Source organism: Dermacentor variabilis, chromosome 10 (assembly GCF_050947875.1).
Source record: "Dermacentor variabilis isolate Ectoservices chromosome 10, ASM5094787v1, whole genome shotgun sequence".
NCBI classification, from domain to species: Eukaryota; Metazoa; Arthropoda; class Arachnida; order Ixodida; family Ixodidae; genus Dermacentor; species Dermacentor variabilis.
This window is the reverse complement of record NC_134577.1, coordinates 128474331-128492106: the sequence shown is the minus strand read 5'-3', so window position 1 is coordinate 128492106 and position 17776 is coordinate 128474331. Positions and strand designations below refer to the sequence as shown.

Sequence of the window (17776 nt, the reverse complement as noted above, 5' to 3'; positions counted from 1 at the left end):
GTAGTTCTTCAACAAGATCTTTACACAGGGGCTTACGGTTCACTAACGCAAGGTATTGCAACGAGAAATTCATTTGTAAAATGCGAAAAATTGGCACAGCTTGCTTTGATTCTCTGTGACCGTTCTGGCCGTCATATCGCGTGACGAGACAATGAACTCTCACAACGTGTTTTGAAGTCGCGTTTATGTCTTCAAAAACGTATTGTCTTGATTCATTAGACAGAGGAAGACAGAAACTTCTCTGTCTGATAAATTAACTGGCGAGTCCCAACACCCCTCACTTGACACTTCCGAACCCTTTACTTTGATTAGTGCACTCCGAAACCAAAGCCCACATAAAAAACCCAAATACACGGTGGACGTTCTACAGAATAAACCACAAGACACAGAAAATGCGAATCTGTAGCACCCTAACATAGTTAACATCGATGTACCTAAATGAACAAGGTCTCAAGATTTCGCCAGAAAAACGCGCATTGGTCGCGTTTAGCCGAAAGCTAATGAAATCATACGATATCTCTATCGACGGTCGAAGCATACCTTATGTCAGGACGCACGGATTCTTAGGCGTAATCATCGATCATGACCTCTGATGGAGTCCTCATGTGGTCTAGCTAAAGAAGCGCCTGACCGATTTTTCTAATGTGTTTATCTTGGAGGAAAAGACTGGGGTACGTCAGTACATGCAATGATGCAACTATACAGGACGATTTTTCTCGGGTATTTGCGATACCGGTTGTCTGTGCTGACTAACACCTGCAGAACTAACATCCGTACGCTCGAAAGCGTCCAGGCCCAGACACTTAGAGTGTGTCTTGGATTGCCGCGATTCTCGTCAACAGATGAAACAATCACGATTGCACACGACTTCCCAGCCAAAACCCACATAGTCATGGAAGTGCTCAGAGTACACGTAAGGCACCTTGCTTGAGCCCCTCCTATCATCTAGCCTCACTGCCTGGGGACCGACCACGTGCGTCCTTTTGTCAGACAGTTCTGTCCTATTGTTCATACCTTCCATTGGGTTACACAGCTCCTGCGAGAGTTCCGTTTCTCCCATGGTGCTTGGCTCAAGAAACAGTTCGACTAATGGTACCAGGAATATGAACAAAAGCACAACACTTGTCTACAGCACTCAAGCAGATTTCACTGCTCTTGCTGTGCGAGACATGCAACGAGCGTCAACATCTATATACTTACGCTTCAAACACGGTGAATGAGTCTGCAGGATCGGTGACCTTTCCTGCAAAAACCTCCACCGTAAAAATTCGACTATCACACCACACTACATCGACTTCCGCGGAACTCACTACTATTTGTTGTGTACTTCGTGTAATTTCTGATGAACTACCCCAAAAAATGGAGTGTGTTCTGTGACTATCAGGCTGCTCTTCATTGTTTGGTTTTTGCTTTACGCCGGGGATCCCAGGAACAACTAGTTCTAGAACTCAGACGGCTGCTTCACCACCTCGTCAAGCAAAGACACGACATAACGTTACAGCGGATTTCAAGCCACTGTGTCATAATGGGCAATGAACATACCGATGCAGCAGCATGATCTGCACATGAGGACGGCTTGCAAGACGCCATACCATTCTCAAGAAATACGCAGCACTGAAAATACATGTGATTGCAAATGAAGATATAAGATCTTTATGGAACACACCAGTATGAAGCACACGTCAGCACCGACTGGACACGTCCCTTCGACTTCGACCCCCCCTCTGGTCTCTCTAGACTCGAGACAACGCTACTTTGCCGACTTTGGCTTGGTGTCGCTTTGACAATGTATTTTGCGTTTCGCGTCTTTATGGACCAGAGCGCGGTTTGCACTCACTGCGGCGGCGAGGAGACTATAGAACTCATACTTTCCCGCTGTCCTCGATACAGCGAGTACCGGCGGTCGCTAGCGGCCGTATTGGCACACCTTAACGACAAGCCACTTTCAGAACAAACAGTCTTGAAATGCCGACGTGAACTGTCATTGCACCGAAAGTCGGTCAAGGCTTTGCTGTCCTTTGTACGTGGTAGTGGCATATTAGAAAGACAATGATGATCCCGTCTTTTTTTTTGCACGCGTTTCTTTTTGTCCCCGCTCTTTCCGTCGTCACTTCCCCTTTCCCTTCCTATTGTACAGGGTAGCTAACCGGATGCTTTAACTCTGGTTAACTTCCTTGCCTTTCTCTCATTTGCATCTCTCTCTCTCTCTTTTTGCACCACCCTAGTTCCCACGAACATATTGCTTATGGTCGTTCTCGTGAACGTGAACCGAGCGCGACTACGTCAACTGTCGGCTTTGATCTTCAGCGTTTCAGTCTCCTCATTCCAGTACGTTTTGCTTAGACACCAGTGCTGCAACAGTGCTAAGTATGGACAGCTGGGCTAGCTGGTTATGATTAGCATTATGAAACATCGTTCCAGCGCACAATTGAACAAGGACGTTCGTGTTGTCTTTCTCTTCTCGTCCTTGTTCAATTGTGCGATGGAATGATGTTTCATACTGCAACAGTGCAGCCAAGTACTTGTAGATTTTGGTTGTGTGCTGCATTTTTCCGAAAACAGCATGCTTTTGCTTCCAGCCGTGATGCCAGATGCCTTCGTAATTGGCGCAATTGATTACGCTGTAAGATTGAGTGCCAAATTACGCCGCGCCCTTCACAACTCGGCTCACGCTTTCGTGGTCTGTGCGGAATACTGTGGCATCATCTGCGCAAGGTAGGACATTATTCTTACAAGCCTGGAACTGAGAACCCCACATGGCCTGAGTCACGTATCGACTGTGAAGGTCGCAGATGCGATGTGTTAAAATTAGTTAAGCGAATGCCAATAAAACCGCTATGATAGAACCTTTTATTTTAGTTGCGGTATTTGCTCGTGAATAACGCGACCATGAATGTAAAGCGAGAGGGAAATTGCCCTCTGGAAAAAGAAGAAAGTATATAATACAATTACACGCACAATAGTTTCGCATAAAACAGAAAGCGGCCCATTTCATTATTCGTCGCCCTGCAAAATGCCGTCGCACTGTGAAAGGACGAGTAATGCATGATTTACTCGTTGCCATTGGGGGCATTTATGGAACTGTCTGCTAGAACGCTGTCCTTCCCCATACCATCAAGGCTGTGTGACAGGCAGCACTCCAGTTATTCCCGTAACACAATCAAACATGGCAAAGCCTTTCGTGCACTGTGCCGTGGCCCACCCCATGACTTCAAAAACCACTCGCTTGACACACCTGCCAAGGATCTCTAAACGCTTTGCTTACGACAGCAACTAATACACCGTAACCACATAGCTGTGACACTAACAGCGCTAAAAAGCGTTCTAAATTAGGAGACGAAAGACAGCGCAAAACGCAAGGCGACAAGTAAGAGCTGTTGCACGAGGCGAAGCGGCAACGGGCCTGGAGAGGCATGCCAGCAGGCGAGCCGAGCCACGTTCACCGGTGCCACTTGTTCTTACGCCACTGAAACCGTTGCATTAGTAGAGGCACTAGCCTACATATGGACTCTGCCTCATACCACAATTACAGTGGAGCAATACGGCGCGTTTTTTCGCGAGCACTGCGATACGCCAATGTAGCACGTGCGGAAGGCCCTGGCTGCAATCACAGTGGTGCCTAGTGATGTCGCTCAATGCAGTTTTAAGCACGAGCGAAAATAAAAATTAAAAAAAGAACTTGTTACACTCGTGCCGAGAACCTGATTATAACGCGAGGCCTGTCCGAAGCTACAAAATTTCAACAAATAAAACTGCTTATATTCGTAGAAATACGCTGAAAACCCTCTTCCATTGAAAGCTTGGTTACAGGTGATGGATTTCATTGTGCAATGGGCACTAAACTAACTACTCTACAACAAGCCGAAAATAATAGAGCATCCATTCATATATTGCAGTAACGCAGTATCACAAGCACGTCCACCAGTGCAAAAAACATCATTACCTAGCGCAGCACTTGCATAACAATCACGGCGTAAGCTGGAGGAGTGGCTTTATAGGAGGTTCATATGCGGCTTCACCCACTACGGCGTCTTCGTGGCGAAGTCTCTTCGCGTCGTTTTCACGAGAACGATCTGTACTGTCCGCACAGCGGCGACAGTAAGCTGCAGCTTGTGCAGCTCTCTGCGCTGCTGCATGCTGAGCCTAATGCTGCCTTGTTGTAGCCACACGTATAACTCTACGATTCACTTCTTCAGCAGCGGTTCGTACCTTGCGAGGAGGCGCCATAACGTGCAATGAAGAGTGAATACAGATACACGGACTCCGCCGTGCACATCACTTCTTGACCCGTGGCACGGTATGCTGATGTTGCTGATGATGATAATGGTTTACTGGCGTCCCACTCAAAACGCGGTGGCTATATTCACCCAGCCTGCTTGAGCTAACTAGGTCCAGCTACATGCTGGATGTACCTGCTATATGCAACTGGTGTTTCTCGGGACACCTGGTGGAATATAACGGAACTACGATGCAAAGTTTGTACGTATCGAGGCTAGACGGCGCGCATGTCACATCGCGAGTCCAATGGAACGATACGATGCTAATGACGATGGTGATGATTTATTGGCGTTCCGTTTGAAACGGCACCGTGACTATCACAAAGCCTGCTTGAATTGATCAAGTATGCCAAACATGTTTTAATTACAGAAAGATCTGCACACTGTTGCAGCGGTAGGTTATGTCTCGAGCCCGGTCCATATGGTAGTGTTTCGAGGCTTCGGGCTGAATAAATCAGAAGCTCGGAAGTTAGGAAAACGGTAACCAACAGGTTTACTGGCACTTGAACAATGCTTATTTACGTCGTTGAATAGGCCAAACAGAAAGAAGTCAAGTTTGCAGCAACGAGTGTCTGAATGAGCCACATTTTCGTGGCCCAGAGCAGTTTCTTTTGTCTTCCAGGACAACAACCAATGAAGAAGCACATACAACACGTCGCAGGGGGAATATCGGACTGGACGATCCCCCCCCCCCCCAATTTCCAGCGAAAGCAAAGGTGGAGTGTGGGTCTTGCTGTGGGAGTGGCAGAGAGAGGAGACCTTTACTCTGAACTGGTCTGCTCTGCTTTTTCTTAGAATAGGGCAGGCATTGGTTCGTGGCGCCTTTCCTCCGGGAAACGTCCTTGAGCTCTTCGCATCGTCTCGCCTGCCCCGGAGTGGCCACTCCTTCTCTTTGTGGCGCTTCTTCTCTAACGAGGGAAGCTCATTACGGAAAAATTAGCTGCGCCCAGCATCGCACGGACACTGTCCTCAGACTATATTCACAGCGTGGCTCTCGCATTGTACTCTTGCATTTCACAAACAGCATGTTGACTCCTGCAACCATAACAGTTTCCTCCCCCGCCAAATTGACATGTAGGGTAGCGGTCACCGTTTGTGCACGGAGAGACGACTTCCTTTTCAGCTGATGAATGCCAGAAATTCGCCGTCGATTGCCACATTGTCGGGTATGGGGCAATCGACGGCGAGTTTCTCGCATTCGTCTGCGAAAAGTGAAGTTGCTTCTCCGTGCACTACGGTATGTCGTCACTACGTCATCACTATGGTATGCCGCCGAGCAGATTCTTCGAGCTGTCTCTGAAACTCAAGCACGTGCGTAAGCAAGCACTCAGTCTGCTCTGAACAAACCAGGCCAAAAGAGGCATCGCGATGAATATTTCTTTAGTAGCTGTTTGTGAAATTCACAAACTCAGAACTCTCTGGACTCGCTTATGCTGATAAAACATACGAGCTACGCTAAGCATCTGCACACACACACACACACATCATCATCATCATCAACATCATCATTATCATGATCATCACCACCGCCAGCCTAATTTATGTCCACTGCAGGACGAAGGTCTCTCCCTGCCATCTCCGATTACGCCTGTCCTGCGCCAACCCATTCCAACTAGTACGCGCAAATTTCCTAATTTCGGCGCACCACCTAGTCTTCTGCCGTCGTATACTGCGCTTCCCTTCTGTTAGTACCCATTCTGTCACCCTAATGGCTCAATCTAATCTGCGCATTACATGACCTGCCCAGCGCAATTTTTTCTCGTAATGTATATTAGAATATCGTCTATACTCGTATGTTCTTCTATACTTAGAATATCGTCTATACTCGTATGTTCCAAACCGCTCTCTTTCTGTATCTTAAAGTTATGCCTAGCATTCTTCGTTCTATCGCTCTTTGCGCGGTCCTTAACTTGTTCTCAAGCTTCTTTGTCAGTCTCGAAGTCTCTGCCTCATATGTCAGCACCGGTAAAATGCACTGATTGTATACTTTCCTTTTCAATGATAACGGTGAGCTCCCAGTCAGGAGCTCACAATGTCTGCCATGTACGATCTAACCCATTTTTATTCTTCTGTGAATTTCCTTCTCATGGTCAGCGTCTCTTTGTACGACCCCTTTCTTGATAGGTATCTTCCTGCTTTTCTTGTGTAGAATTAAGGTGGCTGTGGAATCTCTGCAGATATTTTCGAGGGTATTTACGTAAGTGGTCTGTAGTCCTTGATTAGGCAATGCCTCTATGATTGCTGGTATCTCTACTGAATCAAACGCTTTTTCGTAATCTATGAAAGCCATATAGAGAGGCTCATTGTATTCTGCGAATTTCTCGATAACCTGGTTAATGACGTGGATGTGATCCATTGTAGAGTATCCCTTCCTGAAGGCGCCTGTTCCCCTGATTGACTAAAGTCCGTTGTCGCCCTTATTCTATTGGAGATTTTTTAGGTAAATATTTCTACACACAAACACACACACACACACACATCTACACACACAATTGCACAAACAAATAAAACTCGAGTAGCAATTTTGAGTAATGGCGAAGAGCTACCCCGGGCGCTTAGGAAGAGCGACTAAGTGCATCCGCGTTTCCAGTCAATTAGCTCTTGTTGTATGTCATGTCAAAATGAAATTGCTGTAGGATGAGGCTCCACCTCAGGAAGCGACTGCTCTTTGATGTCGCGGTTGGCAGCCAGGCTAGGGGACAATGGTCCGTGTCAACGGTGAGTTGGATGCCGCGAAATAGCATTGCAATTTCTGAGTGATCTTCGCAATACAAGTGCATTCTTTTTCAGTCGCGCAGTATGCCATCACACGAGAGCTATATTTTCCGCTCAGATAGAGCACTGGATGTTCGTTACTACCGTCGTCATCCCTCTGGCAAAAAATGGCACCTAGTCCTCGATCACTGACGTCACACTGGACCATGAATTCTTGGTCAAAATTTGGATCCCGCAATACTGGACGGCTAATCAATACCGACTTCAGGCTTAAGAAGGCAGCTTCCTTCTTTTCATCAAAAACTACGGTTGTCGGTTCTGTCCCGCGGCGAGCATTAGTCAGCGCGCTTGCCGAAGTTGAATAATCCCGGATGGAATGAGTATGATGCCTATGAGCCCCGAAAACGCCCGTATGTCCAACTTAGTTTTCGGTCGAAGATAGTCCGCTACCGCTAATATTTTAACCTCCACGGGTGTCTTAAAACCTTCACCTATGTGGTGATCCAGGTAGTCCACGTTCTTTCTTGCAAAACAACACTTCTCGGCATTTACGGTGCGCTCAGCTTGACGCAAACGGCTGAGCTCCGCTCTAAGACGTACCAAATCGTTTGCCCATAGAGAAAGAAAAAAGGTTAAGAGTGGACACTCCCATACACCCCAGCGGCCCAATCGACCCTAGCGCGCCTGGCGGTTGATGAGAGCAACTGGCGTGCACTTCCTGTTTTTCGGTTTCGCTGGCGCAAAGTGTGGATTATCCCTCGTAACCGACGTTGGGCTGTAGCGGAAGCTTGTTATTTCAGACCACTTTTCGTCCCCCAAATGGCAACGCTTTTGTTTGTAGTTTTGATTTAGCGATTCACTATTTTGTCTAGTCCAATATTGGGTGTGAATTAAGGTCGTGACGCAATTTTTATTTCGATTAAGTTATAACAGATGGAGATAGAGGTAATCATAATTCACTACGGGTTTATCCATCGCGCTTGTCTTCTGTGTTTTGGTACAAGCGCTCATATGTATCAAAGAGACAGAGTTTCCGCAATGTTCTTATTCCAAGGCAAGATAGACTTCTTTTGGGTTCTGCCGTTGTCAAAGCACCACGACACACAGCAGTAGCTGCCGTAGCTTGGACCGCCGGACGGCATGGCATCAACACGGTCTGGAAATGTCAATAAGTGCATGCTTCGTTAATTACCAAAAGCATATGTACACGTCATAACTGTACCAGAAAACCGCTTTGAATGAATAGCGAACCGATGCACAATATAAAATCATCGACATATCCTGACCTCTGACCCATATAACTCAGACTTAAAAGGATAAATGTTGAGACCCTGTACAGGGGTGTTCAAAAGTCCCCAGGCCGCCATCCTATGTAATCCCATGGCATCGCGGCCTGTGAACTTTTGGACACCCCTGTACGTACTCAGTATAAGGAGTACATTGGTAGGCAAAATAGCAGTCCAAACACGAGGCCATTGTTCAAATGCGCGCCACACCGTGCCTACGCGACAATACATTGTGCAATCTCTTCCGCCACGAAAAAATGATAAGGAACCGAAAATTACTAGAATGCGCAGTACTTCCCAACACGGCCGCCGCAATAAGTACATGCAGTAGTCATTGGTTACTTTTCCCCACCGTTACTTTTCTGTATAAACAATACGCGCGGACGTATACACCAGCGTCCGTCCGTGCGCCGTAGATACACTTTTCGCTGCAGTACAAAACGCAATAAGCTACGCTCGCTGTTTATGTCACATGCCATTGTTTGCAAGTCATATTAATGAAATATTCAGGAGTCCTTACTCTATAGGGGAAACGAGCAAGCAAAGGTTGGCTACAGCGTGCCTAACGTCCTGCTTTTCTTTATTTAGGTAGCGCCCGTCCCTGGAATGCCGTTTTCGGTCTAAACCGGCGTGGCGTCCTTTATGTTCTTTCCAGCGTTCGCCAGCCTCTAGAACGGGCCAACGAAAAGACCGTCAACCGTCACGCTATCATTTAAACGCGGTTTAGGAATTCAATTTTCTCGAAACCGGAATTTTCCAGAAATGCGAAATTCGTGACATTGACCTTAATCGTTGTCCAGCAGATCGCTTTAAGTCCGCCAACACGAACTATGCCAATGGAACGCCGATACCGTGGTTATCGCAAACAGCGGTGGGCAAGAACGGTTTACCCTCGCAAACCGAGACACAGCGTCTCGATGGAGTCTGACAAGCTGAGTCTCAGTGCAGTGCACAGCCGTGAACCGGTGCAAGTTAGTGGCAGCTTCGCGTTTTTAGGATTTTCACGGAACGCAACCAACAAAGATTATTTCGTTCTCGGCGGGGGTAGCAAAAAAGTACATGGTACAGCCCTCTCGCTATGCATTTCTTGAGGGAGCATGCTTTTCGCATTGTTCGCGTGTAGCCGCCTCATATAGAGCCGCAAACTGGTTTTTTTAGCCAACCTCATCGCCTCACAAGTCAGTTACTCCAGGCTTCGCTTGAAAACGTGACTCACCTGTCTCACACCTGAAAACACCGCCGCAGCCGACGTTCACGAAACCTTCCCACTGAGACGCCGCTGGTACACGAATGTTGATTTTTCTCGATGGACGAATGGTGATTGGTGTTGATGGCAGCATGGATGAAGAACAATAAGCACGGTAGGTGTCTTGGATAAGTTCTGTTTTTATGCATAAGAAACACGCCAAATTTGGGCGTATAATTATTATTTTGTAAAACAATTGAGCAGAATTCATTACAACATTTTCTTTTTTTGCGCCTGCGTCCTCTGGCGTTTGGTGAGAGCAATAGTTCGTTACGTAGCCGTGACGTAGTACCTGAGGCCAGATTTCTCGGAGTGTCCGCTCTTAGTCTTTTTCTTTCTCTATGGTTTGCCCTTGAATCAGAAAAGACTGCGCTGTCATCTAAGTAAGACACAGCAAATGCTTCACAATCCTCCAGAACCCTGTTCATGAGGCGTGAAAACAAAGGGGAGCATTTTTAAGTCCGAAGCTCATCATTGCTGGTAAATAGCTGCCTGTTGCTGTGACGATTGACGCGTATCTGCTGGCTCGCACAGTGAGCGCTACTTGCCAGTATCCTCGAGTAAGGTATAGCGTAATCACATTGGCTGCTCGACTCACGTGCTCCAACCTCTGCTCAATATTTGGAACTGGATACACTTGATCCTTGGTGAGAGCATTTAATTTCCGATAGCCAACTACAGGCCGCGTGTCCTTATACGGAGCTTCCACCAGTATCATAGCTGAAGCGTATTCGCTCTCGGAGGGCTAAATTATACTTCTAATTCGAGCATGCGCTTCACTTCTCTGTCAAGGATGTTTCTCTGCCTAGGAAAGAATCAATAACACATTGTTTACACTGGGTCCTCCGACATCAGCTCAATATCGGGCTCCATCAAATCACTTCTTCCCGGTTTGTCGACGAAGCATTATTCAAACTCTGCTTTAATTATGGCGAGATCAGACAACAAGCATTCCTTTAGTCCCTCTCTCTGCTCAGTCCTCTTCAGAAGTTCTTGAGCGCTACTTCCCCCTCCAATTAGACAAACCAGGTAGTTGGTACCACAGAACTTTGGATCTGCCTGAGCGGGCCCTTCCTCTGTAGTTCGAGTCTGTTTGGTTTGGAGGTTCTTAGTAACATTGCCTTCTCACCGATACGGAACGTCCGCTGACGGGTGGTCCCATTTTAGTAGACTTTGGATCGAGCCTGAACTGACTTCAAGGAGGCCTCCACAAGTTCTTTAGCGTTATGCACGGACTGCCGCAGATTCAAAACGAACTCCACCGTGGTACGGTCTTCGCGCCCTTCCCAGGTTTCCCGCACCATTCGTACAAGTGAGCGCAGTGGCCTTCGTGAACCAACTCGGCGGGGCTGAAACCAGTGGATTCATGTGGCACCGACCACAAAGCGAAAAGTGCTGTAGGTAAACATGCGTTCCCGTTGCGCGTATTTTCATAACACATTCATCTAAAGACGCGCTTGAGAGCTGAATGCCACGTTTGGCGCTGTTGCATTGTGGATCATGAATTTAGCTGTGCTTTATTTTTATGCCCCTTCGCTCTATGAATGACGTGGTGAAGACACTTGCCAACACGCTGCCTTGATCACTTTGGATCTCGGAAGGGGATCCAACTTCGGAAAATATCAACAGCGAATCCATAACACCCCCCGACGTCATCTAGAAACTTCGTGGCTGAGCATAATATAGTTAGAATCTACCGGTACCCTGTCTTTGTCACAGGAAGTGGCCCAACTGCATCTATCACTAAGTGCTGAAATGGCTCGGTAATAATCGGTACTAACACCATCGGTGTTTTCCAGTTATGCTGCACCTTTCCGACATGTTGGCAAGTCGCATGACCGCACAAGTTTCTCCACGTCTTTAAAAAATCCATGGCAGTAATACTCTTATAACCGCCTCTCCTTCGTTTCGCTCGTTCCAAGGTGACACGACCACCAACTGCCATGGGAAAGTCGCAACAAGTCTGCGCGATACTTCTGGGGAACAACTAGTTGATCTCACTCCACTCTGTGCTTATCCTCGTATAAGCGATACAACACAGCACTGCTCAGCTGGAGACAAATGTTCTTTTGTGGAGTTTTCATTCTCTGGCTCTCTCTCATCTCCTGAACGGTGGGGACCTCCAGTAGCTAACTCTTCTGTATTCCCACTTTGGAGTGTAGTGAAACTACTTGACACTGGCGGCAATAACGCATTCTCAAGGACACCCTCGTTCTGCGTTTCGCGAGACTGATTTTCCGGCTGACCGGTCTCGGGTGTTTCGTTATCGCGGTGGTATGCGCTGTGTTCATCTGTTTCTGCACATTCTTATTGGGTTTGCCTCCATAATGTTACTCTCGGAAGCCAGTTGAGTTACCATTTCTCGCCCCCTTTGATGGGCTAATGCTTGTACTACCCGGTCACCGAAAATAATGTCCACACTCGCAATAACATGTGTGATCTGTTTGATAACAAGTACGGCTAACATTTAGAGCGCTTTCCTGAACAGCTCCTTCGGTTGTTACCTTACCGAAAAGACCCTCGATGACCACTGTCGCGATTGGCAAGCAGACGCTCTGTTCCTTCACCACCTTGTGGATCCATGCGCATTGGCCTGAGTAATCCGATGGTGGACACATACGATGGATGGACAAGGTTCATTGTTACCGCCGAGTCCAGCAGTGCTCTGCACGGTTTCCCGTTTACTGCCAGGACCAGGTCAAGCACGTGAGACTTCAACAACTTGATGTTTTCTTCGCAGTCATTCGCATAAGAAAATGCAACCGCTTCTTTTTTGCAGTTTACCGCTATGTGATCCAGCTGATTGTCCTTGTTGCAAACCAGCGACTTCCTTGCCTCAAAAGCGCTCTTTGTCTATTGTGCGTTCGTCACTTTTTCACTCGGTTCACTGTAGTCCTTCTTTCGTTCTTTTATTTTTACCTGAAGGGACCTTGTTTTCCTCTCTCAACTCGAGGGCTTGAAGGGTGCTTCACATAACGGTTATCCGCTCTTATTTTGGAATCAGTGGCCCCACCAACTCCTAGGCCGCTGCCAAGCTGCCGGCGCGATGCGTACGCCTTGGCGACTTCAGCCGCTTTGTCGCAGAAGGTCTGTCACGCCGATAATGTAACTAATTCCTTTCCTGTTCCGGGAGACAGTTGCAAAACTTCTCTAACAGAATCCTCTCTACTACAACGTCCCTGTCACTGTACGACTCAGTGCCTTTTAACCATGCGGTTAAGTTTACTCTTAAATTGTACCAACCCTTGGATTGTTCTCGTACCTTGGCTTCTTGGCGCCCCGAAAGCTTTGTCTAAACGGTTCTGCGCTAAGCCTGTGCTTTCTCAGAAAGCAAGCCTTGACCTTCTCGTGGTCATATGCGGCCTCCTATCTGAGCCCCGCAACAACCTCTGCTTTATTGCAGGGCAGAATCATCAGAAACCTCTGAGTCCACGTGTCTCGCTGAAACGACAGTTTCTCGCACGCTCGTTCTAAATTTGTAACATAGAGACCGATATTCCCTGACAACACATATGGCTGGGCATACCTAGACATCTTCAGCACTGTGTCTTTGCTCACACGAGGTACCACTTGCTAGGGACAATTGCCTGACCGATTACGCAACTCAAGTTCCAACTTGCGCAGCTCAAGCTCCCGCTCCAGCCTTTGTGCCTCATACTCCTGTCTTTTCTTCTCCCTTTCCCTCTCTCGCTGATGTCTGCGTTTCTCTCTTTCCCGTGCTTGTTGCTGTCTGAGTTCCTCTTCCTTTTTTTGTTCAATGAGGCTCCATGCTTCACTGTACTCGTCATCGGCCCCGAAGTCAATGATTGTCTGTCTAATCATGGTTTTTCGTGCCAAATCCTTTGCATCAAACCTTAGCGTCTGGCTTCCGCAGCCTCTGCAAGTCCTAGATCCATTCGGGCACCGGCTACTTCCACAACAACAATCCAAAAGTACCTAACCTGTAGTCTTTCAGCAAAGTTATCTACCAGTTCTAAAATGTAACCCTCCTTTAGAACCTGGTTCACATCAAAGGAAAAGCCAAGCACTCACCCACACGTGATCGATGTATCGAAACAGCTGATCGCTCGCTGGCGAACTGTTTTCACCATTTGTAGCTTCAGATGAGGATAGCTACAGGGCCTTGTTGGTATGGCTTATCTTATTTTGTTGTAACACAGGCAGTTCTCCTTGTTCAGCTTGCGCTACAGCAGAATAACTTAGCTTCAGATGTCACCGCTGATGACCAGTTGTTGCTGCGCTAGGCTATGAATCAAATCCGGCTCCATATGGCAGCGTGGCGGAGGCTTCGAGTAGAAGAAATCAGAAGCTCGGATGTTGGCAAAACAATAACTAACATGTTTACTAGCACCTGAAGAAAACATATACATCCTTAAGTAGGAAAAACAAGAAAAAGTCGAGTGTTTAGCAATGAGCGTCTCGAAGCCTTGTTTCCATGGCCCTGAGTAGCTTCTTTTCTCTCCGCACTGTCATTATAACACCTCTACTGAAACACTCCATCTCGGCGGTAGCCAATTACACAAAGTTCACAACCCACAATGACGACAGCCAATGAAGAAGCACATGCAAGACTGTCGCCTTAAATTTGTATAGCTCTTTCTTTTTCTTGTTTTGCTGAAGATTCTGCTCCCATGTAATAAAGAAAAAAAAGCGCTCGCATTGCTCAGTGCTAGAGTAGCTGCTCATGGCCATCCATCTCGCCGCCCCTCGCGTGAGGGAAGTAGAAGTAGTGTCGGTCGGCATCAATTTTTTCACTGCACTATCAACGGATTGGGCTTTTTTATGTGCACAATAACCACAGGAACGATTTTAGACAGCCCTATGTTCGCGATTGGTCCTCATACTAAGAATCCACTATGTCCTGTATGACGGTCCACAAGAAAAATTAGAGAAAGATCCCGCAAGCTTCGCATTAGGCGTGCGATGCTCTATTAATTGAGCCATCGCCGCACCGTTTCCCCATCCACATTCTCGGGTATTAACGTTTCCTAGTAGAACCCTGGGAGTGTTAGCCAGCGCCACCACTCAGAAGCGGAGGTTGTGGGATCGTTCCCCACCTGCGGCAAGTAGTTTTTTCATCCACTTTCATTTTCATTAATTTATTGTTTCTTTACCTCATTTATTGAGCACAAGTAATTTCCCCTATGTTGTCCTTGGTGTCACTGTTAGTTGGCTTCTTATGATATGGCTAATAAAAATCGGGGCCCTCGGTCAACCTACTTTCTTCTCATTTAAGAAAAATTAGAGACAGACATATTCGGGATGAATAAAGTTAAGGAGGACTGTCTATAAAAGAATAGCTGCAGATAAAATGTAAAATAGTCCACTTACCCTCGAATGTGGATACAGACAACTGGATTTACTGATGTTGAGCTCATGTTTTTTGTCAGTAATGTTCTTACGACATGCACATTTATATGGATATTTTGCACGTGTTGACATGGACCCTATCAACATGTAATTCTATTTCGATCAACATGCGCGCATTTTTCAGTCTTACTTCCAGGAAGCGATCCTAAACAACCGACTTCACATTATGAAGGACATGATAAAGTACTCCTACCCGATCGAGAGCCTTGTTCTACATTGCTTCATGAAGACCACAGCGGACACCTGTCAGCCATTCTCTTGCACCAACATGTAAGCGTACGCTATATTTCTATTCAGTTTTACTAGCTGCTTTGGTGATGTGCATTGTGGTGTCTATGTTTTTATTCAGGATGTATACAGCATATTTTGCACAATATTAAGTGAGCGTCGACCGTCAGCACCTTATGACAGCGAGAAGAAGCATGAGCATGCGGGAGGCCGCCAAGCACTCTCCAGTACGAGTATCTACAATAACTCTTTAGGGAGGACCCTGCAAGGGTCTCCTGCGCCTAAACTTACATGAGAAAAAGCTGTGAGCACACGTGTGTGGGCAAGGGCTGAAATCGGCGATCGGCTTTCCACTTTTCGTGCCACTGGCGCCCTCAGATGTGGGAGAATAAAGGGACACTAAAGTAAAATATAAATTCAAGGGAGATTGAAAGTTTAGCCATCTAAAAGAAAGAAAAATATAGCTCTCCGCTAATGGAGAGTTGATTCAAGCATCAAATGACTACCGGTAAAGCAGATTGGTTGGAGATGATACTACCTACAATCGCTAAATGGGTATAGTGCATGTTTGCAATGGCACACCCCGCCACACCACACCAAAGCACACGAACCTGTTTTGAACTGAACTTCATTGCAAGTGTCATCTCGGCCAAACAGCCATCCGCAGCGCAGTGGACGCTGTCAGCTTGGTCACTTAGCGTGGCGGCATCTCTCGAGCTGCGGAACTCACGGACTGCTGGTGTTGAACAAGCAACAATCTCAGTGCCAAAAAATAACAATCAAATATATGGTACCTTGTATCTGCCTTTTGAACGTCGCTCCCCGCCTCCCTATTGGAAATGACAAATAAAACTTCAGCGTACTAGAAGTTACAGCTTGAGTAAAATTGTGAACAAACATTAGGCTCAGTGGGAAGCAATATTTTTTGTAACTTGTTTGGGCAGTAATAAGCGTATGTAATGCGGTCCTGTACAGAGACCAGAGACCGCATTCTTATAGGTTTTGAGTGGTTGTCCAGATAATTTCTTGCGTTCTATCAACTTGCCCGGATAACGGCTCTGGCTTTTGGTTCAAGGTCACTTGAGGGTGGGCTACAACAGGAGTTAAAGTATTTCACGCTTAAAGGAATCGTCATTTGTAAAAAATACTGAGTTCTGTAGACAAGAAAATTACGAGAATGGAAAATCAGGATGGCCCCATCTATTGTCGTCTAGGGTAGCTCTCAGGTAAGGCATCAGCATTTTTTATTTAGGGCGGCTGCTATGTCTCACGTCCCGCCATTACAAGTGACATGATTTTTATCACCGAGGAAACAACCAAGGCAACCATCACACGGGCTCCTACGGCCGCGAATGCTCAAGTGACCGTGCCCCCGTGTCGGAGAGCGACTCGCGCATCACCTGCTGCGGGCAAGTAGTACGCTTCGTAAATATAGATAACTAGACAGTTTGCAAAAGACACAACAACCGAATATTTGGGGTGACCAAGGCTTCGGAGCGGACGGTTCATGTTGGACAGAAGAAACGAGACCTTCAACGGCCATCTTCTTACCAACAGGGTAACGTATTGGAACACAGAAAACGTTAATTGATTTCTGGGTTGATAGTCCGTCGATCCAGCTTGACCTGAAATATTTATTTGCTGTCCTTTTACGACACAAAAAGAATATTTACTAAAGCACGCAAGACATTACATCGTCGTACATTATCTGACAGAACCCATTTCACAATGAATGTCAACGGTACTGCGTTTACCATTGAATCAATATATCGACACGCTCCACATAGAATAATCGCCACTGCGTTGTCAAAACACTAATGAGGCTGCTCCTATGTAAGAACAAGGGTACCATCCACCTAATTGCACGTGCGAGTAACAGACGAGTGAACCAAAGCTCCGAAAATTCGGTTCTCAATGCCAGATAAATAACTATCACACAGAATAGGTAAAATAGATGATCCGATAGGAATTATGGTGCGTTGGATATAAAATTGTGTAGTACCTTCACTAACTACGGTGACGGACCCAGTTTCACCTTCAAATTGCGTAATAACGATACCCTTAATGATGCACATATTTGACCTTGGTTGTTAAGCCCAGCAGAAGTGATCATTTGTTGACAATGAAGTCTAATATATATATCGGACTTCATTCTCAACGAATTATCACGTCTGCTGGGCTTAACAACCAAGGTCAAATATGTGCATTCTCCTTTGCGACAATGCCCATTGAAAATTGATGAGAAGGGGCATATCCCCAACCCGCATTCAAGCTGCATTTAATGACACCTAGGAGCACCAAATGAAAAATTTTTTGTTCAATCACAAGACTACCTAGAACCTGCCGGGTATCCGTCTTCCATCACCACACCTGTGCACGAGACACTTCTGAAAAAAAGCTCTTCAGAGTGCCAAGTATATCCGTACTAAAAAAAAGGCAAGACCAGTGCACTTCATGCCGTATAATCACAGGCTTCCCTATAGCCTGTAGAAAGTATCCAGCAGACATCAAGCCAACTTAGTGTTCTCCGCTGTCTCCAAGTTATCGAAACTGTGCAATGGTGTTGTGATAGCGCCGGCAGGCGTCATTCAGCGTTTGTTATCAGAAGCGGATAAGCAACCGCCAGCGTGTATAAGAAGCACGCGCTGTTCCGA

At 46.6% G+C, this 17776-nt stretch overlaps 1 protein-coding gene across 1 annotated transcript in view; it reads left to right on the top strand.

The window, feature by feature from the left end:
* The window catches only part of LOC142559415 (uncharacterized), a 227025-nt gene that overhangs the window by 124042 nt on the left and 85207 nt on the right, over positions 1 to 17776 (top strand). Inside the window, exon 3 of the mRNA XM_075671013.1 lies at positions 15019 to 15164. Within this exon, the coding sequence (XP_075527128.1) occupies positions 15019 to 15164 (146 nt within the window). The remainder of the gene's footprint in view (positions 1 to 15018; positions 15165 to 17776) is intronic.